The 26,393-nt window shown below is 41.9% G+C and overlaps 1 protein-coding gene across 1 annotated transcript; it reads right to left on the reverse strand.

Annotated features, from left to right (window-relative positions):
* Positions 1 to 144: 144 nt before the first annotated feature.
* On the reverse strand, positions 145 to 25,942 carry KPNA7 (karyopherin subunit alpha 7; the record flags this gene model as incomplete). Its single annotated transcript, XM_081035563.1, has 9 exons — positions 145 to 288; positions 3,506 to 3,688; positions 5,124 to 5,357; positions 6,794 to 7,057; positions 9,077 to 9,159; positions 10,508 to 10,776; positions 11,207 to 11,289; positions 24,112 to 24,237; positions 25,877 to 25,942. The coding sequence occupies 9 exons, from the start codon at positions 25,940 to 25,942 to the stop codon at positions 145 to 147; spliced, it is 1,452 nt and encodes a 483-aa protein (XP_080891689.1).
* Positions 25,943 to 26,393: the final 451 nt, after the last annotated feature.

Consider the following 26,393-nt stretch of genomic DNA (forward strand, 5'->3'; position numbering starts at 1 on the left):
AACTCAGAACTGAGGCACGAGAGAAGCCCGCCTGTCCTGTCACTCGCCTCGCAGTGGCAACACAGGCCCCTGCCAGGTGATCACCTGCGATTGTGGCCCACCAAGAGGTATGGGCATGGTCTTACACAAGGAGGTCACCTACCTCTAAAAGTGGTTCTCGATAATGTTCAAAGCAGTCAGGGCAACCTGATCGTTCTCATGCAGTTGCAAAGCCTCGATTCTATCAACCCCACCAAGTTCTTCAATCAGAAGGCACAGGCTTTCCTTCTCCAAAAGCTTCTCTGCTGCCTGGGGGGTGGCGGGATGAGAGCTAGTGAGACTCTTGGCAAAAGCCTGAGGTGGGGCAGCTTTCCCGGTGGAATCAGACCAAGAATCCCGTTCCCGAATGGGCAGTCAAGGTTTCACTTTTCCCACATTGATTTAAAATTGCACGGTCGCCCTCCCATTTTGGCTATTTGTGTTACACATATTTAGGTTTCTCTTCACTGCACAACATACACTATTTCTTTTGCTGAATGTGCTGTCATCCATTCATGTATCACTATTGATATTTAGTAGCTAGCCCCTGTCTAATTAACAGAAATTGCTTTAAATAACAGTTTGAAAGAATGTTCAAGTAAAGCTAGGCAAATGCAGGTGTTTGGACCTATACTCCCTGAAAGCGTTGAGAGATGAGACAAGAGGCCCTCAGTAACTGTACCACAGCAAATAACGAAGTCCCGGGAAACAAATAACGTGGGAGGCTTTATCGTCCAGGGCTATTCATTCACTCCAACATGTGTCCATAAACGATAGGCGAGGCAAGCAAACTGGAGATACTGATGTGATTTACAGGAGACTTTTCGTAACCCATACTATCGGGGAGACATAATTGTAATGTTGTAGAAATATGTAAATAATTGTTATGGTGTAGAAAGTATAATGTAGCAAATGGTCAGAGGTTTAAGTTACAGAAGATGTGCACAGATGGCTCCGACTGTAATACAAGGCATAAATGAACAATACTGTGCCAGGTCGATCATAGGAGAGTGACATTCCCAAAAGAAGGAACGGCGAGGACAAAGTTTTGAAGCAGTAAGTACTGCATGTTATGAGACGAGGGAGTAGTTCAGCTGCAGAGAGAGATAAAGAACAAACTTTGCTGTCATACCCGGAAGGACTCTGCTCGCTATTTTGTGAGCAGTAATAAAAAACCTCTTGTGGAGCAAATGCAACATCCTTTGCGCCATATTGTTTACCCAATGAGAGTCTGTTTAAGCCTTGACACCCTCTGGGCCTCTCTGTGGGTCCAAAATGAGTTACTGGATTTGAGTGAATAAACTACCGAGTTTCCCTGGGTCTTATATTAATTTTTGCTCCCAAAGACTCATTAGAGCTAATGGTCCAGCTAGGTCTTATTTTCAGGGAAACGTGGTAAGAGAGGAATCGACATGCTAAGTTAGCCTCAGAAAGAAAACTGGGCTGTGGAGCAGCAGGAGCCCTGGAGAAGGACTTTGGACCCTAATAGCAAATGGCCCCAAAGTTACTTCAAAGAACCTCAAGTGCACTCTGCTGCCCATTTGAGGCTTTCTCCTGTTTCATCTCGATCTTTCTAACCTACTGTCTCTGATCCAGGGGCTTCACTGGTTCATCAGATGTGATTTGATCAGACTCTCCCAAGGAAAAATCCCAAGTGTTTAATTTAAATGAAGCAGATGAAAGCACAAGTGTGCTTTCACAAATGTGTTATGTCCAACTTTGTCTGCTGGCTGCCAACTCTCTACTCTCTGTGTGATTTACTCGAAATCTCAGTGTCTAATTGGACTGTGTTTCAAATCTGTTCTTGACTCAGGTCTGTTCTTTCCAAGACAGTTACATGAAAAGGGTGCTTAAAGGGAGCTTTCAAAAGGAGTTCCCTGGTGTTACTTTGAAACTTTTCAAAAGGATCTTAACCAAGTTAGCCCCAGATGGTTCCTGTCTCCTGCTATTCACACCCTTGTGTAGGCTCGGGCTGATCTGTGTAACCAATAGGATGTTGCTGAAATGAACCCCTTTATAGATCCTAAAAGACAGGGGGCCTTCCACCTGCTTCCTTAGCTTATGTGCTCCAGAGGAAGCCAGCTGCCACAACGTGAGGACACTCAAGCATCCAATGGAGAAGTCCGTGTGGTGAGAATAACTTGCCAGGTGTGTGAGGGAGCCATCTTGGAAGCTGACCCTGAGCCTCCAGCAAGTGTTCCAATGAGACCAAAGCCCCAAGTGACATTTTGGACTTCATGAGAGACCCTGAGCCAGAACAATCCAGATAAGCTGCTCCTAACCTCGGAAGTTATAATATGTGAGATAATACACGTGGGTTTTTTGTTTTCGTATTTAAGGAAGGCGCAGCGCACAGTGGCCCATGTGGGGATCGAACCGACAACCTTGGTGCTACCAGCACCACGCTCTAAGCAACTGACCTAACCGGCCACCGCCAATATATGCGTGTTTTAAGCCACTGAGTGCTAATTTGTTATGTAGCAATAGAAAACGAACACAAACAGTATAAAAATATTGGCTTAACTTACCTTTATTTCAGAAGTAGGACTTTTTAGAATTCTAATTCAAGCCTTTGTAGTCCATTATCCCAGCCACACAGATGAATGGAAAATACCTCTAGTATGGTCCCTTATATATATCCCTGCTAACTTCTTGCTGCTCCTTCAAGTATACCCTATGTTTCAGCCTTCTAAAAGAGCCCGTCACGTGGCTCCCTATTTGTTTTCTGCTTCAAACTATTGATTGGTTTCTTTTTTTCTTCTTTTTTTTCTTTTTCAATTTCAGGTGTATAAAACAATGCAATAGTTAGACATTTCACCCCTCACAAAATGACAATCTCCCTTCCCAACCCCCACCCCCATCGATTGGTTTCTCCATCTCACTTGGAGTCAATCAGAGATCTCATGGACCTTATGAGATCTGGCCCCTGGGTGCCCTGAGTCTGATCTCCCATTATCTTCCATTCCATCCCTTTGCTCTGTTCTGGCCACCCTCCCCCTTGCTCTTCCTTTGACCTAGAATGTTCTTTCCCAGGTGGCCACATGACTCACACTTCTTTGAGGTCTTTGCTCAAATAGTCTTCCTCAGAGAAGTTCCTCGTAACTATTGCATATTAAAGATCATCGTGCCCTCCGCACTCTGAGCCATCAGTGACTACCTCTTTATCAGCTACATTACCCACAACGCCCCACCTGATGTGTCTGCTCCCTTCGCTACCACTACATAGGCTCGATGAGAGCAAGGACTTTGCTCTGTCATATCCTGAGCATCTAAAACAGTGCTGGGCGCAAAGATTCTCATTTGAGAAAATGAAGATAATGGACCTTCTTTGAAAGTCCTCTTATTCTTGTTCTCCGTAGAACATCTGGACAGAGGAAAAGGATGGGGGTGGGGGTGGCTAGGAGAGGGAAGGGGTTCTAAGAACCACATTAAATGTCTTAAGTCTGGTGACTGCTATTGAGAAACCAACCTGTTCAGAACAGCTCACTTGGAGGAGAAAATTGATGATATTCAGGATGATGATGATAATTTTGGTGTCTCGGATGGTGAGCAGGTTCACCAGTGGCCCTAAGACTCCAGCGTGGATAAGTTGGATCAGCTGGTCCACGGTGCCCCCATTTGTGAAGTTAGCCACTGTCCAGATAGCCTCTTTCTGGACTTTAAAATCTCCCTGCAGAAAGAATATTTACATTCTTTACAGATCCTGAAGTACTTAAATATAGTAAGACTAACTTGGTTCAATTTCTAGGTAGGCTGTGACAGCCAGAACTGTCCATGCAATTTACATAGAACACCCTGAAACTTGCCTCTAGTTCTGTAGCAAAAGACAGCATCTGTGAAAAGCCAAGAAAGAGGCAGGCGGACTCATACGGGGTTTGAGAGGCAGTTTCTAAGTTCAAACAGACTCATTTCCTTAAGTCAGGTTATGGGAAAAATAGAACCAATATATACCAATCCAGGTAATTGATCTAAATTAGACATTATGCTTGGAAGTTTAGATTCTAGCCTATGTCTACATTTCCAGTCTTTCTGCCCAGTAAAACTTTGGGCAAGAAGCTCCATAGTTATAAAGCTGAGCACACAGATGTGATCTTAGGGACTGAGCCAGCCCCGAGGTGACAGAAGACCACTGAAATATCACTCATTGCATCCCTTGCATTTATGAAAAGCATTTGGCCCAGAGATATGGGAGTAATTTATCTTGGATCCTTCTAGGCCTGGGCAGAAGGAGTTGTTCCCATTTTGTGGCCTGGGAAAACTGTGACCTCAATTTAAGGCAAAAATAAAAAACCAAACAACTTATGGCTCCAAGCGAGTTATAGTTCAAAAGGCAGAGTTTGAAATGAGATTACTTCTTGATTCATGACTGGAGGCTTCTGATTAGAATATGGACAGACTCACAGAACACAGGATAGGAAGCGTCTAATAGATTGGAAGATGCTATGGTTGGGGTTTTACACCTGACCTAGCTTTTCATACTTAATGGAAACCTGAGAACCCACCATCCAATCTCAGAGCAGAAACACCTGAGCAGGAAAGCACACCTCATCTATTAAAAAGGTGGCAAGAAGAAATACTGATGATATTGTCCTGGGGAGTACGGAAGTGACAATCAGGAGGAAGAAGGAAGCTTTATTGTACTTCGACTTTCACATTTGGATTTTCTGTGTATATTACCACTTTAATCAATGTGATTTTTATACTGAAAAGGCCACCTTTCTTCAGTATATTATATCACCATAACCAGATATGTTTTTCCTCCTAAAACAAAACAAAACTTTTCCCTCTTTTGGCAAGTAGAGAGTAGGTGGCACATTCTTTGAACATTACACAGAGATAAACCACTATTTATCAGCTCAAGATTTTTCTGGATATTTGAGCTGTGGGGCCACCTTTTTGATGAACAATGCTTGTTTAGTCTTCTAAATTTTTCATGGGTTGTTCAAAATGCGATGACCTTTTCTTTTTTGTTTTTGTTTTGGGGAGAGCTAGGAAGCTAATGTTTCATAGCTCCGTTGTGATCTCAATTAGTTAGCTTCTTTACCTGTGCCTGAATTCCTGAAGGAGTTCAATACACGGCCAGTTGGACCAAGTGTGCCACTTACATTTTTTAGCAGCGACACCAAGGGAGGCAGCACATTGCAAGCAATCAGCTGCTGGATGTGCTGGTGGGGCCCCGCAGCCACATTGCTCAGGACCCAGGCTGCCTCCTTCTGGATGGCAGATTTGGGGTGCCTCAGGAGTCGGGGCAGCACACTCAAAATGCCTGCATCGATGGCCACCTGCGCCTGGAGGTCCGTTCCCGTGACGACATTCCCCACAGCGCGGAGAGAGGGGGTCTGGAAGAACAAGGCTAGAAGCGTCACCAAGTATTGCAGGTTTATCCCAGTGAAAGGTGACAATCACACCACGATGTGTGCCCTCCCAAGCATGAGTCATGCTATGCTGATGGCTCTCTGGAAGCCCGTGAACAATGGTTATATCCACGACCCTTGTTAATTCAACACATTGATAGCTGTTTATAGAGCTTATAGGTACTTGCCAGCTTCCTAGTAGTTCTGACTCAAGTGGGATAGAGGTCAAGGGATACTTTTATCAAGAAGTGACGTGGTCCCTTTCACATCCTTAGACTGGGAAAGCTACAACATTGATGATGGTGTTTATAATGTCGATTGAATTTATAGCTAGCACCAGTGTCACGTTTCTGTTGTATCTTTAATTGGAGCTAATAAGGTCCCAACGGCATTTGTTGGCATCATCACAAACACCCCTCTCAAGAACGCTGAAGGTCCGCAGGAGGGGTCTACGATTGGACTCAAGACAATTGTCCTAGGAGGATTGACTGTGGCTTTATTTTGGTTTCTCTGCACTGTGGTGGCAGCCCAGTGCAGCCCATCAACAATCCTAGAGTTTCCCCAGCCTATTACACTGGGTATCTGCTACTCAGGTGACAGGTGGAAGGCATGCTATAGGCCAATCACAGCCTTGCCAGGACCGGCAACTTGGGCCCAAACCCCCAGAATGAGGAACTTCTTATAGATATTCTCTTCACACCCTCCATCCACCAGCACTATCCGCAAACTAACCTTGACCTCTGAGGAATACAATGCTACTCTCAGAATAGATGATCACGAAGGCTGCGTAACATACAGCATCATGCACAGAAGTCAAAAGGGGCACCCACATTGTAAACTACATTTTCAAGAAGTATATTCTGTAAGTGGCATGTTTCATGACACAGAAAAGTATTTGATGTTGCTTTTACTTACTTTTCATCTATATCTGAAATAGTCTCAGAGAACTAGGGAAAGGATAAGAGGGAATTTCCTTTTACACTTTAGTAAGAAACTTAAATATTACATGAGTTTTACACACACACACTCACTCACACACACACACACACACACACACATCCTGTATAAACAAATTTATTAATGGCTACTTGCATAGACCACTAGAAGGAAAGGCCGCAAAATAATAGTTGACTGATTGGAGGGATTGTAAGCAATTTTAATCTGTATTTTCTAGTTATCAGATTAAGGAAAAGTACGTTACTTAAGACCCTCTAGGATTTGGGATCAAAATAGATACAAGTGTTTGGCTTCGAGAGTGGCAGAGACCAGGGAAATGCAGACAACAAACTTTGTTTGAGGTAAAGGATTAGAGCTGAGTGTGGAAGACCAGGGCTGGGGAAAGAACAGACCTTGCTAAAGTGAAAACAATGCATGACTATCGGCAGGCCCATACCGACACAGATGGGACCTGGGACACTTACCAAGACGTTGAGTTCCGAGCTGGCCATGAGCTCAACCAACCTGGGCAGGAACCCTGTGTCAACCACTTGGCTGATGCGCTCATTGCTGCCATCCGTGAGGTAGGTGAGGGCCCAGCAGACGTCAGAGAGAACCTCGCTGTCTTGGTGCTGCAGGAGGTGGAAGAGGATGGGCAACATCTGCTTCACGGCTTTTTTGCAAGGGTATGGGTCTTTGTTCCGGCACAGGTTGGACAAGGTCCACGTGATGTTCCGCAGAAATGTAATCTGTAACAAGAGACTGCTTCCAGCATCGCGTGCCAAGAAGAAACAACGCAGGCGGCACCATGTCCTTGCCGGCTTTGATTGATATTATTGACCAGCATGAACCACAACATTTGAGCGTCAAACAGGAATTTGTCCTCTATAGTGAGGGACACCAAGAATGAGCTTTATGCTTTATAGGCAAATGTTTGATGGAGGTTTCTTTAGAGTTCTTCCCCACCACACTCAGTTGATGACCTCATTTCATTTTTCACTGGCAAATCAAAGCTGCAGCAAGAGTTACATATCCTTCCTACCCGTCTGAAACCAACACATCATAACCACTCTTCTGATCGTCTAGCCGAGGACCAGCCTTCCTACCCTGCCTGCCCCTGGATTCCATCACTTTTCACTTTTAAAGATCAGTCCCCAGATTACCTCTCCCCTGGATCTCTCCCATCAGTATAGAAACACACTCTCCAACCTTCAACCCTGACCCCTGGCACCTCTCCAGCTATCATCCCACTTCTTATTTCTGAGTCCATTCTTAAGGAGCCATCTATATTCGCTATCCACCCTGTAGCTTTCCATCTGTCCTTCTGGTTTCTGTCCCTACTTCTTAGTGATGAAATCAGCTCCTTCCAAGTCACCAAATCCCACAGCTGCTTTCCCGTCCTAAATTTACTGTCTCTCTCCATTGTATTTAGTAGCCAGTTGTTTCCTTCTTGGCATCTGTGATACCAAACCTGGTTTTCTATTATTGAATAGACTTTCTTCTCGGTGTTCTTGGCAGGCTCTGCCCGACCTATGAATGTCAGAGCCCCAGGACTTGGTCCCGGGCTCTCCTCACACGCTAGGTCAGGGGGTTGGCAAACTTTTCTGTAAAGGACCAGGCGGTAAACATTTTCAGTTTTGCGGGGCCATAGGGTCTGTTACAACTAGTCAATTCTGCCCTTGTAACACTACAAAAGCCACAGACAATATGTACGTCAATGAATGTGCTCCACTAAAACTTTATTTACAAAGCAAGCAGCTGGCCAGGTTGGGTTTGCTGAGCCCTGCTCTGGTTGGTCTTGCCCAGCTGGGTGACACACGTGAGCACAGAGATAAGTATTTAGAGCTGCACATCCACCTACCTGACACTGCTCTCACGGTGCTTCTCACTGACTTCAACTTAAATGTACAACTAAGCCTCTGATGCCTCCTTCCCTCCATCGTCCTCACGTCTCTAGGAGGACAGTCATCTCAAACCACCAGAATCTGGGGCATCCTTGTTTTTTTCTGTCTCACTTCTATGTCTGGTACAGCGGTATCCCAGGTCCATCAGCTTCACCATCATCTGCTATCATCCTACAACAAGCAGCCAGGAGCGTCTTTCTGAAAGATCAGACCACTTCCCTGCCTGCCTTGAAATCCTCCAAAGGCTTCTCTGTGACACCAGGATGACGGCAAAGTCCCTTGGCCCACGTGCCACCTCACACTGCTCTCTCTTACAAACCCCGTGGTCATGCCAGCCTTTTCTGGGTTTAACCATGTCAGATCTTCTCCCACCTTGAGGACTGAGTGTGTATTCCCCTGGGTTTTGGAAGCTAACCTCTCTTCATTTTTGTTTGAGGCAAAGCTACAACCCAAATTTAACTTCTAATCCAGGGAGGCCTCTGTTCTTGTCACATCGATCAATTTTGACTCTAAGCTTCAAACTTAGACCCTATTACCTAAGAAGAGAACTGGTGAGCCACCAATTCTGTGCTCTTCGAATGGAGAGCTTAGTCATCTACTTTTGCTGGAATGTAAGCTTAGAAAAAGCTTAATGGACTCCTTCCAATACCCTCAACAGAAAGATCAGCACTCCTGCCTGCCGAGGACAAATTTGGATCAATTTCTATCTGAAGTGATAGTCAGTCCTAGGACTTGTTTATAATTGCTGTCACGCGGGGCCAGGTGATAACCACATGGCCTCGCGTTGATTTGGAAGTACTTCCCCAACTTCCCAACTTTGAGAACTTCTTACCTAACTGGGTTTTCTAATTTAAAGATACTCACTGGTATATTTGATGAAACCAGGGCCAGCAGACGTGGGATGGCATTGCTCGTGATAACCAAGTCTCTGAATTCTGCGCCATCACCTACAAAGAGATAAGAACATGACCTTCAAAGAGGGAACAGAGAGAATCTTGAGGTCTGTGACTAATATTTTAAAAGTCTGTGCAAAGGGTAAGAGGCCAAAACTCTTTCCTGGGTTGGGCATGTAGATGATAGGATAGCCCTGAACTGGACCCTGGGTCTCCACCATGAAGTTTGGGTGTATAGGCGTGCGGTGCAGAGCAGGCACCACCTGGCAGGGACAGCCATGTGCAATCTGATCTGTGGACGCATAAAGGAGCCAGCCACCTGGACCTAGGCAGTGTGCTCTAAATGCTGTCGGCATGTCACAGCGCGGTTCTCAGGAAGACAAAGGCCATTACAGACCAAACTGTCTTCCCAGAAGACCTTGGCACAGGGCAGTAACTTCCAAATGCAACTTAGAGCACAGTCTGGGAGATGGATAGATGCTGTCATCAGCTCTCTGCAACTTTGGCTAGTATACCAATTTTAGACCTTAGAAGCCTCAGTTTGTGATTCTTCAACTATCAGGGAAGGCATAAGTTACATTATACCAGCGAATTTTGCCAGTTCCTTACTGAATCAAGCAAGATGAGAGACAAAGTCTCTGCAATAGATGCTTTATTTCTGCAAGCACTTAAACAAGGAGACTGATTTTATATTCTGTGTTTGCTAATCCCAATATCTGAAGTCCTTGGAGGTCAAATCATACTGTTTGTTTCTGCTAACTCGATCTTGGTGGGGTATTGATTCTTTGAATTTGAAAATGCTAATCTTTGGCTGATCTTACTTTGTCAAAATCCTGAGGGATGCAATTGAGTTCATTTCCCCCAGAAAACATTTTATTTATATTCAGCTAGGAATCCCGGAGCCACCAACCCTGCATCACTGACACCAGCTCGGGCTTTCCTGGACCACGCAGGGAATAGGGCATCAAGTCCCAAATCTACAAGGCTAATCTTAGGATTGTGTTTTCAGGGAAGACCTTTACCCCAAGCTAAGGAAACACTTTTTGTATGTTCTTTTGGCAACTTTCACTGGAGGTAGAATTCTTTTAGGGTCCTAGGTTATGTAAGGCTCTGTCATAAACCCCCATTCTGCATGAACCAAAGGCTTGTCTTTGTTCCCGAAACCATCAAGACCTGAGGCTGTAGGACCTGGTATTGGCAGATGTCCCTAGGTAGCCTGTAGCTTCAGTATGTACTGCATTATCTGGTTTTAGCTTCCATTTTTGGCCTCTGAACTTGACTCAATTTTGGAAAATTTCCAGGCACTCAGAGTATGGAGTCCACGATACTATCCAAAGGACTCCCATAGCATGCCACGTGCCTGGCCCACTGTTTTCTTAGCCCCCCTGAGGGAGAGTCTCACCTGCTATATTACCAAGGGCCCACACTGCTTGTTCAGACACAATCATATGTGGGGAAGACAGAAGCTCAACCAAGGGCTGGATGGCTCCCGCTTCCACAACAGCTCGAGTCTCCTCCGAAGTCCCTGAAGCAACATTGGTCAGAGCCCAGGCGGCCTCACACTGCAAACAGGGGTGAAGTGAAGACTTCAGGAACTCCACCAGCCTGGGAATGAGTCCTGCTTCAACAATCAGGTTTAGAGGAGGGTTCCTTTCCTGCGACAGTATTTTCCTTTGCAATGAAGTAGAAAACAACAAAACATGAGCCACATAAATCAGGTATTAAGAAGCTCCTTTCTCGATATTCTTGGCATTCCTAACTATCACATGACACAAACAGCTGACCGGAGCCACTTAATGTCCTCGAGTTTAGCCTATAGCACTTTGCAGTGATGAAGCCACATTTTCCCCTTCAGGTATTATCTATCACCGGGATTCCTGTAGAGGCCAACTTAAATTAAGCAATTCATCTCTGACAACACTTGTATATCTTAAGTTGTTCTCAAGGACAGTGTAGAGGAGACACTTAGTCTCACTTTTGGATACACTAGCCTTGTCTTATATTGTGTGGGCATTATTGCCACTGACAAGAAACCAAATAGGCCACCGGAGCTCATTTCGAGCTATGAACCTGCCAATAGCAGAAGTCTGTTTGGTGATACCTGGCTGCCTGGACGGCCTGGAAACATAGGGCTGGATCAGAGGCATTCACACCATTGATTATTTCTTCCAGGGTGAGGCTGACCTGCAAAAAGACACACATTCAGGTCAGAGTTTCTGCCAAAAGGAACCATGAAGGTCGTCTAGTCTAGCCATCTACCTGCTTCGAACAGGCTGGCTTGATGAGTATGTTCCAAACTGCATGCTGGTCTATATCAGGAGAGGGAAGAGCATTTGGTGGTTTCATAGGTCTCACAGATCTCTAGCACACTCCTCATGCTCTAGGGGACAGGTAATTCCTATCGTCACTTGGATCCCCAACACCTTTTTTTACGGCATGCAGTAAGAACATGCTAGTGGATGTCAGCCCAAATGGCAAAGGACCTCCAAAAATTCTCTCCTCCATAAATGCAATAAGAAAACTGACAATCGTCAGAATCCACTTTTCAGAGCTCTAGAAACTGACCAAAAGCTTCTAGCAATTTGTTTTATGAGAGCCTAAATTCTTGATATGTTCAAGAAAAATATCTAGATCTAAGTAAGAATAGTGAGCATTGTAGCATTTTGCCTTACCTTATTCCCATCTACCCCCCAGATTCATGGTAGCCATGAAAACAAACAGCTCAGCAGCCACTGGAGGAGACAGAATAGTTGTTGCTCCTTTAAAGTCTCATTCCCAGACAATTATTATTTGACCTGTCTGGTAGTTTTCTGGGAGATCCCATTTGTAAGATTCATTTTATTTGACCGATATCTCACACAATACACAATTCTTTTCCCTGAGGGTATTTGTTAAAAACAATTAGAGGAAGTTGTTTAACTTCACAGCTGACTGGGGGAAGGGGTTTGCTGAATAACAATTGGTGCAAAAAAATAGATTAACAGAACAAAAAAAAAAAAAAGGAAAAGCTAGGGAATGAGATGTTCATCGTGGCTTTGGAAGCTCTGACATACTCCTGAAAACCAGAAAGCCATGTGGCATGTATGGGGCTGTGCACATGCTTACAAAAAACTGAGAAGGCACTGAGCTCTTATCTCTGACTGACCTGATGGTCTGTGCAAGCAAGAAGTGAAGGTTTAAGTCAGGGTTGTCAATGGCCTGGCTGAGTGTTGAAGGCATGCCCCAACAGGTACATAGAACACCTTGGCAAAGATTGGGTTAATTTTTGGTGTTTAAGGAAATCAGTCTAATCATTAGCTGACCAGTAAGCTAACTGAGCAAAGAACTCAGTGGCCACACATAACAAAGAAAACAGACTTTACAAAAGTAGTTCAGAAGCCACTGAACAAACAACAACCAACAACAACTAAAAACCCTGGGCAAAAGGGATCTGATGTCCAAAGTTGCCATATTGTATCTTTGAAAATGACCAGTTGTCTAAGAAATTGCAAGACATGCAAAGTATGGCATGTACACATGAAAGCAAATCAAATCAATAGAAACTGTCCCTGAGGAGCCCCAAAATTGATCTTACTAGGCAAAGACTTTAAATATGTTCAAGGTGAAAAGAAAAGAAAACAAAACAAACAAACAAAAAACACGTCTAAAGAACTAAAGGAAAGAATGAGAATGATGTCCCACCAGAGAATATTGATGAAGAGATAAAAATTATAAATAGGAACCAATTAGAGTACAATAACTTTCCAATTCACTAAGGGGCTTAAGGGCAGATGTAAACACACAGAATAAACAATTAGAAAACTTGAAGATAGGTCAATTGAAATTATCTACTGTGAGAAAGATAAATAAAAAAGAATAAAGATGAAAATTAGCATATCTGTCAGACACCATCAAGCATACCAACATATGATACATAACAAATAGGACAGAGAGGAAAGAGAGAAAGCGGCAGGTATATTTGAAGAAATGATTTCCAAAATCTTACCAAATTTGATGAAAAATTAATCTACATATTTGAGTAGCTCAAACAACTCCAAATAGGAAAAACCCAAGAGATTCAAACATAGACACATCAGAATCAAACTGTTGAAAGCCAAAACCAGAGAGAATCTAAAAAAATCAGCAAAAGAGAAGCAACTCATCATGCATGAGGTCTCAATAAGATTAAGAGCTGATTTGCCATCAGAAAGCATGGAGACCAGAGAACAGAAGGTGACATATTCTAAATGCTGAATGAAAGACTATCAAACAAGAATTCCATATGCAGCAAACTATAATATAATGAAGGAGAAATTAAGACATTCCCAGATAAACACAAACTAAGAAAATCTGTTGTTAGAAACCCACTGTACAACAGAGTTCTTCAGGTACTAGAAACTAGACAATAATTCAAGTCATAATGGGAAATCAAGAACACCAGAAAAGACAAATATATTGGTAACTGTAAAAGACATAAAGAATACAAATACGTTTTTGATTGTAACTCTTTCTATATAATTTAAAAGACAACTGCATAAAGCAATAATTATAAAGCTATACTGATAGGCATACAATGTATAAAGAGGTAACTTGTGTGACAAAAAGAACAAAAGGAGGTGGGGAGAGAATGAAGCTATAGAGGAGCAAATTTTGTATACCATTGAAATTAGGTTGATATAACTCCAAACTAGATTGTTTTAAGATGTTAACTATCACCCGGACAAAAACTAAGAAAACAACTTAAAAAACACAGCCAGAGAAACAACAGGAAAAGTAAAATATTTAACTAGAAAATATTTATTTAGCACACACAAAAAATGGAGAAATATAGGCACAAAAAGACATTAGATATAGATAATAGCAAAATAGTAGACATAAATACTATTTTTATTAGTAATTGCATTAAATGTAAATACATTACATTTAAAATACATTACATTACATTCCAATAAAAAGCAAGTTTTGGTAGCATGGATTTTAAAAATCCATGATCCAATTACATGCTGCCTACATACTTTAGATTCAAAGGCACAAATGGATTAAAAATAAAAGGAATGAAAACAGAGACGTCATCAAAATGGCAGCGTGAGGTGAGCCTCTGTAAGCTCCACTGGAATTTACAACTAATCGAACAACAATAACTCCACAAAGGACTCCCTGCACAGCACACAGGCAAGACGAAGAGGCCCACTACTGAATTCACCTAAAGGTGGGAGAATTGCGTGAGTGAGGGAGGAGGGAAGGGAGAAGTGCGGAGACAGAGCCGGGCAGGCGCAGGACGCAGACCTAGCTCAGTTCTCCGAGCTTGCTGCATCCCGGAACCACTGCAGCTGAGGGAGAGGGAAGAACTCGGACTGCTAGGGCTCCGCTTACGGCCCACAGGGCTGAGGGGGCAGCATATAACACGGCTGAACTCAACGCTCATGGCAGAGACCTTGGAGCAAAGACTGAGGGAAGAAGGCTGAAAATGGTGGTTTAAGCCCTCACTGCTGAGCAGAGAACGGAAGCCTTAGGCACTGAGACTAGCCGCCCCCTCCTTTCCCTCCCAGAGCTCGCACCGCCCCCACCTGCCTGGTGCTAGAAGCGGAACAGTACCAGTGTCAGATCAAAAGAACAGAATATTTGCTGTTCTGAGAAATGTGGACTGCAGATACAGATTCGCAGCCCATCTAGTTCCGGCAAAGGGGAGGGAGCTGTGGAAGCGGAACTGGCTGTGGTGGTGGTCGCCGACATTGCCCTGGACCACCTCTCACAACTCACCCCGCCCCTGGCCCCACCTATCTGGGCGGATCCCTGCAGGAGTAAACAGAACTGCTGAAACATTCAGGCTCTGAATCTGGTGCAGAAAGAGCTTTGGAACTTCAAAAGCTCTCCACATACTCACACGGACACTGCACCCTGTGACCCAGGAGAACTGTTAACAGGGGAAAAGCCCGCCTCCCAGGGAATTCCCCCATTGTGTGAGAAGCTGGAATAGTGCAGAGAAAACATAGTACTACTGTATAAGAGAGGAAAAAAAGGCTGCAGTCGGAGAGAAAATAAAACGTTCTACCAACAAATACTGGAAAACAAAAGAAAGACCTCTTCCTATCAACCTGTTGCAGAAGCCACTCCTGTAGATTCCTAGGAAGAGAAATAATAAATCAGTAATTGCCATGAATAACAAAGGCAACAAGACCGCTCAGAAAGAAAGTGAAAAGTCTCCAGAAAAGGAACTTAAAGATGTGGAAATATGTGACTTAAATGACAGAGAATTCAAGATTGCAGTTCTGAAAAAAACTCAACGAGATGCAAGAAAACACAGAAAGGCAATTTAATGAACTCAGAAACACAATCAAAGAACAACATGAACATTTTACAAAAGAGATTGAAATTTTAAAAAAGAATTAAATGGAATTTCTGGATATTAAGGACTCAATAGAAGAAATTAAGAATGAAATAACCAGCTTAGGTAGTAGAGTTGACCGGATGGAGGAAAGAATCAGTGACATCGAAGATAGAAACCTGGAAATTACACAGAGGGAAGAAGAAAGACACTTGAGGCTTAAAAGAAATAAAAGAACTCTACAAGAACTTTCTGACTCTATCAGAAAGAGCAATATAAGAATAATGGGCATACCAGAAGGAGAAGAAAGAGAGAAGGGAACAGAGAATATATTCAAACAAATTGTTGATGAGAACTTCCCAAACTTGTGGACAGAACTGGATCCTCGAATCCAAGAATCAAATAGAACACCTAATTACCTCAATCCCAACAGGCCTTCTCCAAGGCACATTGTATTGAAGCTGTCTAAAATCAACGACAAAGAAAGAATCCTCAAGGCAGCCAGGGAAAAGGAGACGGTAACCTACAAAGGAAACTCCATTAGATTATCATCAGAGTTTTCAGCAGAAACTCTACAAGCCAGGAGGGAGTGGAACCAAATATTCAAACTATTGAAAGAGAGAAATCATGAGCCAAGAATAATATATCCAGCAAAGATCTCCTTTAGATATAAAGGAGGAATAAAGACCTTTGCAGACATACAGAAGCTGAGGGAATTTTCTAATACACGACCTGCACTACAAGAAATACTAAAGGAGGCTATTCGACCACCATCAACAGGGACAATTTGTGGCAACATAAAAAGGGGGAGAGTAAAGGCCTGAACCGGAATATGGGAATGGAGAAAGTAAGCGTGCTGAAGAAAATGGAATACTCTAAATATCAAACTTTCTTTTACATAAACTTAAGGCTAACCACTCAAAAAAAAAATCCAGAACTGAAACATGTACTGTAATAAAAGAAGAAACAGAGGGAAACATCATACAATACCACCACAGAGAAATAATAGACAACAACAAAAAGGCAAAGAAACAATGGAGACATAGCCTTACCAGAAAACTAAAGAAAGAATGACAGGAAATCCTCATGTATCAATAATTACCCTAAATGTAAATTGACTGAACTCACCAATAAAAAGGCACAGAGTAGCAGATTTGACAAAAAACTAAATCCAACCATATGCTGTCTCCAAGAGACACATCTCAGCTACAAGGATATGCATAGACTCAAAGTGAAAGGGTGGAAATTGACACTCCAAGCAATGGTACCCAGAGAAAATCATGTGTAGCCATAATGATATCAGATGAAACAAACTTCAGTTTGAAAAAGATAACAAGAGACAAAGATGGATATTTCATAATGGTAAAAGGGACTATACAATAAGAAGACATAACAGTCATCAATATTTATGCCCCCAATCAGGGAGCACCGAAATATACCAAACAACTACTAACAGAACTAAAGGGAGAAATTGACCAAAACACAATCATACTAGGGGACTTAAATACATCATTGACAGCTATGGATAGATCATCCAAACAGAAAATAAATAACGAAATAGCAGCCCTAAATGACACATTAGATGAGATGGACATAATTGACATATATAGAGCACTTCATCTTAAAACATCAGACTATACATTCTTTTCGAGTGTACATGGAACATTCTCAAGGATAGACAATATATTGGGACATAAAATCAGCCTCAGCAAATTTAAGATTGAAATCATACCAAGCATATTCTCTGATCACAAGCTTTGAAATTGTATATCAACTGCGAAAAGAAAGCAGGAGAAAACACAAATACATGGAGATTAAACAATATACTTTTAAAGAACGACTGGGTCAAAGAAGAAATTAGAGGAGAGATCAAAGATACATAAAAACAAATGACAATGAAAATACATCCTACCAAAATTTTTGGGATGCAGCGAAAGCAGTTTTATGAGGGAAATTTATATCATTACAGGCCTATCTCAAGAAAAAGAAAAATACCAAATAAATAACCTCATGTTACACCTTAAAGAACAAGAAAAAGACGAACAAGTGAAACCCAAGGTCAGCAGAAGAAAGGAAATAACAAAACTCAGAGCAGAACTCAATGAAATAGAAAACAAAAAGACAATAGGAAAAATGAATGTGACAAAGAGCTGGTTCTTTGAAAAGATTAACAAAATTGACAAACCCTTGGCTAGACTCACTAAGATAAGAAGAGAGAAGACACTAATTAACAAAATCAGAAATGAAAAAGGGGAAGTTATCACGGACACCACAGAAATACAAAGGATCATCCAAGAATACTATGAAGGACTGTATCCTACCAAATGCAATAACCTAGAAGAAATGGACAAGTTCTTAGAAACATATAGCCTTCCAAGGCTGAACCATGAAGAACTGGAAAATCTAAACAGACCGATCACCAGTAACTAAATTGAATCAGTCATCAAAAACCTTCCCAAAATCAAAAGTCCTGGACCAGATGGCTTCACCAGTGAATTCTACTAAATCTTCAAAGAGGATCTAATACCAATACTGCTCTAGCTCTTCCAAAAACTTGAAGAAGAGTCAGTACTCCCTAACTCATTTTATGAGGCCAACATTACCCTGATACCAAAACCTGGTAAGGACAACACAAAGAAAGAAAACTACAGACAAATATCTCTGATGAATACAGATGCAAAAATCCTAAACAAAATTCTAGCAAATCAAATATAACAATGCATTAAAAAGATTATTCATCACGACCAAGTGGGGTTCATCCCCGGGGCACAAGGATGGTTCAACATTCGCAAATCCATCAATGTGATACATCACATAAACAAAATAAAGGACAAAAACCATATGATTATATCAATTGATGCAGAAAAAGCATTTAAGATACAACATCCATTTATGATTAAAACACTTAATAAAATAGATATACAAGGAAAGTACCTTAACATAATAAAGGCCATATATGAGAAGCCCTCAGCTAATCTCATAATTAATGGTGAAAAACTGAAGCCCTTTGCTCTACGTTCAGGAACACGACAGGGCTGTCCCCTATCATCTCTTCTTTTCAACATAGTGTTGGAAGTCCTTGCCAGAGCCAGCAGGCAAGAGAAAGAAATAAAAGGCATCCAAATTGGGAATGAAGAAGTTAAATTATCACTCTTTGCAGATGACGTGTTGCTATATATAGAAAACCCTAAAGACTCCACCAAAAAGCTATTAGAAACAAACAATGAATACAGTCAAGTTGCTGGCTACAAAATCAACGTACAAAAGTCCATTGCATTCTTATATACTAACAATGAAATCTCAGAAAAAGAAATAGAAAAAACCAATTCCCTTTGCAATTGCAGCAAAAAGAATAAAATACCTAGAAATAAACTTAACCAAGGATGTGAAGGATTTATATGCTGAAAACTATAAGACATTTTTTAAAGAAATTGAAGAAGACACAAAGAAATGGAAAGACACTCCGTGCTCATGGATTGGAAGAATCAACATACTTAAAATGGCCTTATTACCCAAGGCAATATACAGATTTAATGCAATCCCCATCAAAATCCCAATGGCATTTTTAAAAGAGATAGAACAAAAAATCATCAGATTTGTTTGGAACCACAAAAGACCCCGAATAGCCAAAGCAATCTTCAGAAAAAAGAACAATGCTGGAGGTATCACACTGCCTGACTTTAGCTTGTACTACAGGGCTACAATAATCAAAACAGCATGGTATTGGCAGAAAAACAGACACATAGACCAATGGAATAGAACTGAGACCCCAGAAATAAAATCACATAAATATGGACAGATAATTTTTGACAAAGAAGCTAAAAACGTACAATGGAGGAAAGACAGCCTCTTCAATAAATAGTGCTGGGAGAATTGGATAGCCACGTGCAAAAGAATGAAACTGGACTGCTATCTGTCACCATGTACCAAAATTAATTTGAAATAGAATCAATACTTAAGCATAAGACCTGACATAGTAAACTGCATAGAAGAAAACATAGGTACTAAACTTATGGACCTTGGGTTCAAAGAGCATTTTATGATTTTGATTCCAAAGGCAATGGAAGTAAAAGCTAAAATAAATGAATGGACTATATGAAACTTAAAAGCTTCTGCACAACAAAAGAAACCATCGACAAAATAAAGAGGCAACCAACTGAATGGGAGAAGATTTTTGCAAACAGTGCCTCCGATAAGAGGCTAATATCCAAAATATACAAGGAACTCATGAAGCTCAACAACAAAAAAACAAACAACCCAATTGAAAAATGGGCAGAGGACCTGAAGAGACATTTCTCCAAAGAGGACATACAAATGGCAAATAGACATATGAAAAAATGGTCAACATCCCTAATCATCAGAGAAATGCAAATAAAAATCACATTGAGATATCACCTCACCTCAGTCAGAATGGCCATCATCAACAAGACAAATAGTAGCAAGTGTTGGAGAGGCTGTGGAGAAAAAGGAACCCTCATACACTGTTGGTGGGAATGCAGACTGGTGCATTCGTTATGGAAGGCAGTGTGGAGGTTCCTCAACAAATTACAAATAGAATTACCATATGACCCAGCAATCCCTCTCCTGGGTATTTACCCAAAAATTTGGAAACATTTCTCCATAAAGACACGTGTGCTCCAATGTTCATTGCTGCTTTGTTTACGGTGGGCAAAACATGGAAACAACCAAAATGTCCTTCGATAGATGAATGGATAAAGAAGTTGTGGTACATATACACAATGGAATACTATTCGGCAGTTAGAAAAGATGATATAGGAACATTTGTGACAACATGGATGGATCTTGATAGTATAACGCTAAGCGAAATAAGTCAGACAGAAAAAGCAGAGAACCCTATGATTTCACTGATATGTGGTATATAAACCACAAGCAACAAAAGAACAGGACAAACAAATGAGAAGCAAAAACTCATAGACACAGACAATAGTTTAGTGGTTACCAAAGGGTAAGGGGGTGGGGGGAGGGAGATGAGGGTCAGGGGGATCAAATATATGGTGATGGAAGGAGAACTGACTCTGGGTGATGAACACACAATGGGATTTATAGACGATGTAATACAGAATTGTACACCTGAAATCTATGTAAATTTACTAACAATTGTCACCCCAATAAATTAAAAAAAATCAGTTTAGTATACCATATCAATAGAATGCTGAGGAAAAATCACCTGATCATCTCAACAAATGCAGGAAGAGCGTTTGACAAAATCCAGCACCCTCCTGTGATTAAAATAAAATAAAATAATATAAAATAAAAATTCAACAAACTAGGAATAAAAGGGAACTTCCTTAACTTGATAAAGGCATCTACAAAAGAACTCACAGCTGGTATCATGGTAAAAGACTGAAAGCCTCCTCCTTAAGATCAGGAAGAAGACAAGGATGGCCACTCTTATTACTTTTATTCTACATAGTATTGGAAGTTCTAGAGAGGCTACATAGGAAAGAAAATTGAATGAAAGGCATCCAGATTGGAAAGGAAGAAGTAAAATCATCTCTATGTGTAGATAACATGATCTTGGATATAGAAATCCTACATGCACAGAAATTGAGAGCTAATAAACAAGGTTCAGCTAGGTTGTAGGATTAACATACAAAAATCAATTGTATTTCTATATACTAGCAATGAAAAATGCAAAATAAGAAACCAATTTTATTTACAGTAGCATTGAAGAGAGTAAAATATTTAGGAATAAATTTAGCAAAAGTGTAACACATACTGAAAATTATAAATGAATTTAGAGAGGATCTAAATAAATTAAAAAATTATCACATGTTCATGAATTGGAAGACTTCACATTGTGAAGATGGCAATATTCCACAAATTGATCTACAGATTCAATGCAATCTCCATTAAAATCTGAGCTGTGTTTATTGAAGAAATTGATGAGCTGGTTCTAAAATTCATATGGAAATGCAAGGGATCTCAAACGGCTAAAATAATCTTGAAAAAGAACGAAGCTGGAGGACTCACACTTCCCAATTTCAAAACCTATACAAAGCTACAGTAATCAAGTCTGTGTTGTGCTGGCCTGAAGATAAACATGTAGGTCAATGGAAGAGAATTCAGAGTCTATAAATAAACCATATTTATAGTCAATTGATATTTGACAAGGGTATTAAGACCATTCAGTGGGGAGAGAATAGTCTTTTCAGCAAGCAGTGCAGGGACAACTGGATATCCACCTGCAAAACAATGAAATTAGACCACACTCACACCATGTACAAAAATTATTACGTTGGTGCAAAAGTCATTGCGGTTTTTGCAATGATTTTTAACCTTTTAAGCCACAATTACTGCACCAACCTAATAATTCAAAATGGACCAATGACATGAATGTAAGAGCTAAAACCATAAAACTCTTAGAAGAAAACACAGGGTAAGGCTTCAAGACGTTGGATTAGGCCATGGATTCTAAAGGAAAGCAACCAAGGAAAAAAGTAGATAAACTGGACTGCTTCTAAGTTTAAAACTTTTATGCTTCAAGGAGTCTATCAAAAAAGGGAAAAGACAACCCACAGAATGGGAGAAACTATCTGCAAATCATATATCTGGTAAGTGTCTAGTATCCAGAATATATAAAGAACTCTTAGAACTCAACAATAAAAAGACGACTTACTTGATTTTAAAAATGGGCAAATGGTTTGAATAGACACTTCTCCTAAGAAGATACACAAATAGCCAATAAGCACATGAAAAAATGCTTATCATCAGTCATTAGAAAAACATCAAAATCACAGCAATATAGCTCTTCGCACCCAGTAGATAACTGTCATCTATAAATGGACAATAAGAGGTATTAGTAAGAGTGTCAGAATACAGTGGTGCAGCTCCTTGGGAAAAGTTTGGCAGCATATTTGAGTCCTATTGCTACTGTAAAAAGTGCCACAAATTTAGTGGCTTTAAACAACACCAGCTTATTCTCTCACAGTTCTGGAAGTCAGATGTGCATAATCAGTTTCACGGGACTAAAGTCAAGGGCTGGTTCCTCCTGGCGGCTCTGAGGGGAGAACTTGTTTCCTTGCCTTTTTCCAGCTTTTGGCGCGGCCGCCTGTGTTCCTTGGCTTGTGACATCCTCCCTCCATCTTCAAAGCACAGCACACTGCCCTCTGCCTCTGTCATCATAGCACCTTCTGCTCTGACTTGTTCTGCTTCCTTATTATAAGGATCGATGTGATGACACTGTACTCATCAGATAACCCAGCATAATCTCCCCTTCTGAAGATCCTTAATTGTCTATCAAGTCCTTTTAGTCATATAAGGTAACATCCATAGATTCTGGGGATTAGGAGATGGAGACATTTGGGGGGCCATTATTCAGTTCACCATTGGCAATTCCTCAAAGAATTAAACATAGCATTACCATATGGCCCACCAATCCCACTCCTAGGTGTATACCCCCGAGAATTGAAAACATGTCCACATAAAAACTTGTATACAAATGTTTATAGCAGCATTATTTGTAATAGCCAAAAAGTGGAAACAACCCAAATGTCCACCAACTAATGAGTGGGTAAACCAAATGTGGTCTATCCATGTAATGAAATATTATTCAGTCACAAAAGGAATGAAGCAATGATACAAGGTATGGCATGGCTGAACCTTGAAAACATGATGCTAAATGAAATAAGCCAGGCACAAAAGACCACATATTATAAGATTCCATTTATAGGAAATATCCGAAATAGGTAAATCTGTAGGGACAGAAAGTAGATTCGTGGTCACCAGAGACCTGGGGAGTGACTGCTTAATTGGGTATGTGATTTCTATTTGAGGTGATGAATATGATCTGAAATTAGCTAGTGGTGATGGTCACACACCTTGTGAATACACGGAAAAACACCGATTATGTACTTTAAAAGGGTCAATTCTGTGGTGCATGAATTGTTTTTTTTAAAGGCATGCTAGTACAGGACAAAAAGGAAAACAACTCTTTCATTTCATAGTTTCATCTTCCTTGGGTAGGGGGCCTCTTAGGGACCATTCTAGACAAATGAAGCTAAGTAGAGCCCTACAGCCACTCTGTTCGATGGCCGGCAACACATCACTAGGTCCATCTGCCCAGAAGGCACCCATCTCTGCCCTCTAGGAGCCCTAAGCCCAGCAGAGTGGGTAAAGTGGGACACCGATAGGAGTGGATCAGGAAAGGCATGTACAATAGGTACAATCCTACTGGAGTTCTAAGAAGGGAAACAACCTGGGCAGGGCATTCTGGAAAGGATTCACAAAAACATACAGTACTGGCCTTGAGGTCAACCCCAGATTTGTATTGAGCAAGGTTAGCAAGGTTGTATTGAGCAAGATTTGTACTGAGCAAGGATGGAGACGGAAAACAGAGGGGAGCATTCAACTGCTAGGCAAGTCTTGACCTGTCGTGAGGAGATGTCATAACCTTAGTGACCCCTCATTTCCTGTTTCCGGCTGAGTGGTGGCAAGTGAATTGTCCATTAGAGGCAGCACCTTCCCGTTAGAACTCAGATCCCAGACTCACAGCCACAGAGATAATGACCTTTATCTTTTGGACCACACCAGCTTAGCTCTCACGATGATCTCTCTACAGCCTTTCCTTCAAGACCCTCAATTAGAGCTCGCAAGTTCTGAACCAAACATTTTCAAGCCAGAGAAACTTACTAAGGACGTATTTTACACACAAATGCTCTAAATGCCACCTTCCAACATACCCCTTTGGTCAGTTGTTCAGAAGCTGGATCAGGGGAGAGACTGATATTTCTTCTCTTTAAGGCCTGCTCATCTTTCTTGGCTTTCCGGAGCTGCAGGTTGACCACTATCCGCTGTTGCCGCCGCATCTAGTGAGGGAAAGCAAGCAAGCGCTGGAGCACTTAGACCAGGGAAGTCAGGCTGTAACCATGTTTAGCCTTTAGCACGCGTTTCAAAGCATCTGATTTCATTTTACAGGTGCAACAGGCTGGGAGTTAAGATCACACAGCCAGTAAATAGTCTTGGCTTGGTTTACCTCCTCTGCTTTCTCCTCCTACACCCCATCTAGAAAAATAATCGAACTTCTTCCCAAAGTAAAGGAAGTTCATGGAAGCCCTTGGCAGCCCAGGATTCTCGGCTGTGGGGACATCGGTTGCTCTGAGTCTGAGCACATTGTCACTGGTGCTATTAGTTCCCGAAGAGCAGGCCTGGGTCTTCCAACTGTGGGGTGACACCTGGGGCTACGAATGGCACCCCCAGGCCCAGATGTCCCCGACCATTTCCGCTGTTAGGGAATCACTCCCTGAGTCATTCAAACCTTAATCCAGTCCCGAGAATTTTACTTGGACACCAGACTGAAGGAGATTAAAATTAAAAATAAAAACAACCCTTGTCTCCTTATAGCAAGTGAAATTCAGACACTGTAGTTTTGAGAATCCTGGGGAAATGATCTAACACATATGGACAGACGAGTTTTAGGCTGAAGACTTAAGTATTAATTTGAGGAAGTTTATATGTATTAGATACTTCTGGTTTCTTCAACGAGCCATGTCCTTCTTGATTGAAAATAGGGTCACTGTGGTGTTATCTGGCAACGCAGGGACACCTTGGGGCTCAGAGAGCCAATTGTACTGTTGCCCCATCACTAAGGGGCCCCTCGCTGCGTGTTCTCCCTTCTCACCTCCTGGCCCTTCCTGCTGGTCTCCACAGAGAGGGTTCAATTTCATCTGTAGTGGTCTTGGAAGCCAGACAGCCATGCTTGCTGGAAAGGGAGTAAGAGTGATTTGGCTCTGGGTGTTTTCCTAACCGGCCATCTGTGTGACTTTGTGCTTCTCTCATCCTCAGCTGCCTTTCAGATTCCCCAGGTGTACCCAACCTTCTATATGACAGTTAAGATACATAGATGTAGGACCCAGAGCTAGAGCTAGAAAACTGAGACCAGAGAAACTGAATGAGAGTGAGAATCCACACACAGCACAGGCTCCCTACCCCGGCCCTCATGCTCAGCCGAGCAGCTGCAAGAACAGTCTGGACTTTGCAATTCCAAGTCTTATTTCTGCAAGACGTGCTTATTGGCCACAGTGTATTCCAAACACTTTAGCTCCTTGGTAAGCCTCCGGGACATGAGTGGCTGTAGTATGCCAGGCATCTGATGCTGCTATCCAGTCCCTCAGAGGCAGGTATCAGCCCTGTTTTATAGACGAAGAAACTGAAGCTCTGAGTTAACAGGTTCCAGATCACATGGACACCTTGATTTGAGTCCATAAGTGCCTGACTCCTAAGTTCTTGAGTTTTTGTTCTGCTCACCCTCAAGAGTTTATTATGAAAATTTCAAACATACAGAAAAGTGGAAGGAATTATTTGGTGAACACCCACACACCTATCTACAATGAACATTTTGCTTTGTCATCTCCCTCTCCCTACCCTCCACTCCGTTTTTAATGCATTTCAACCAGTGCTTTCTACTGTCCTCATCCTGGCAGAGTGAGTCAGGTGCTTCATACTCACAGATGCTTCTTTGCCTCGGTACTTAAATTTTCTCCGCCTCTTGTCTGGAGCTTCTAAAGTCGGCATGTTGACTGGCAGAAGCAAACTACCTGTAGATAGAACAGTTACAAAGAGATTTTCAGTGTCCAGTGTGTGGATTATGTACATTAAGGCCATCCAGGTTCTAAGCCCTTCAGCGGCTCACAGTGGGATGGAGAGCAGACTCAGGACGTTCATGCCAGTTCAATAAGTGACGAGTACTGTGGGAGCTCAGAGGGGACCAGTCCCGGGCTGCAGGAGGAAGGGAAACGTCTCAGAGGCGTTTAGTCTGAACCAGGCGTTTGATGGCTAGGGTAGGCTGGAAGTAGAGCACTGAACCCTTCCATGTGGCTGTGTCCAGGAGTTTTGTACAGAATAGGATGGTGAGGAACCCAACCAGGCTGTGCTAGGAAGATGGTCCTCTCCTCCCACATCCAACCCACCAGCAAGTTGAGTCAGGGCAGCCTCAAGGGTGACCCACTCCTCTTAATTCTTCGGT

Source organism: Rhinolophus hipposideros, assembly GCF_964194185.1.
Source record: "Rhinolophus hipposideros genome assembly, chromosome: 23".
Lineage (NCBI taxonomy): Eukaryota > Metazoa > Chordata > Mammalia > Chiroptera > Rhinolophidae > Rhinolophus > Rhinolophus hipposideros.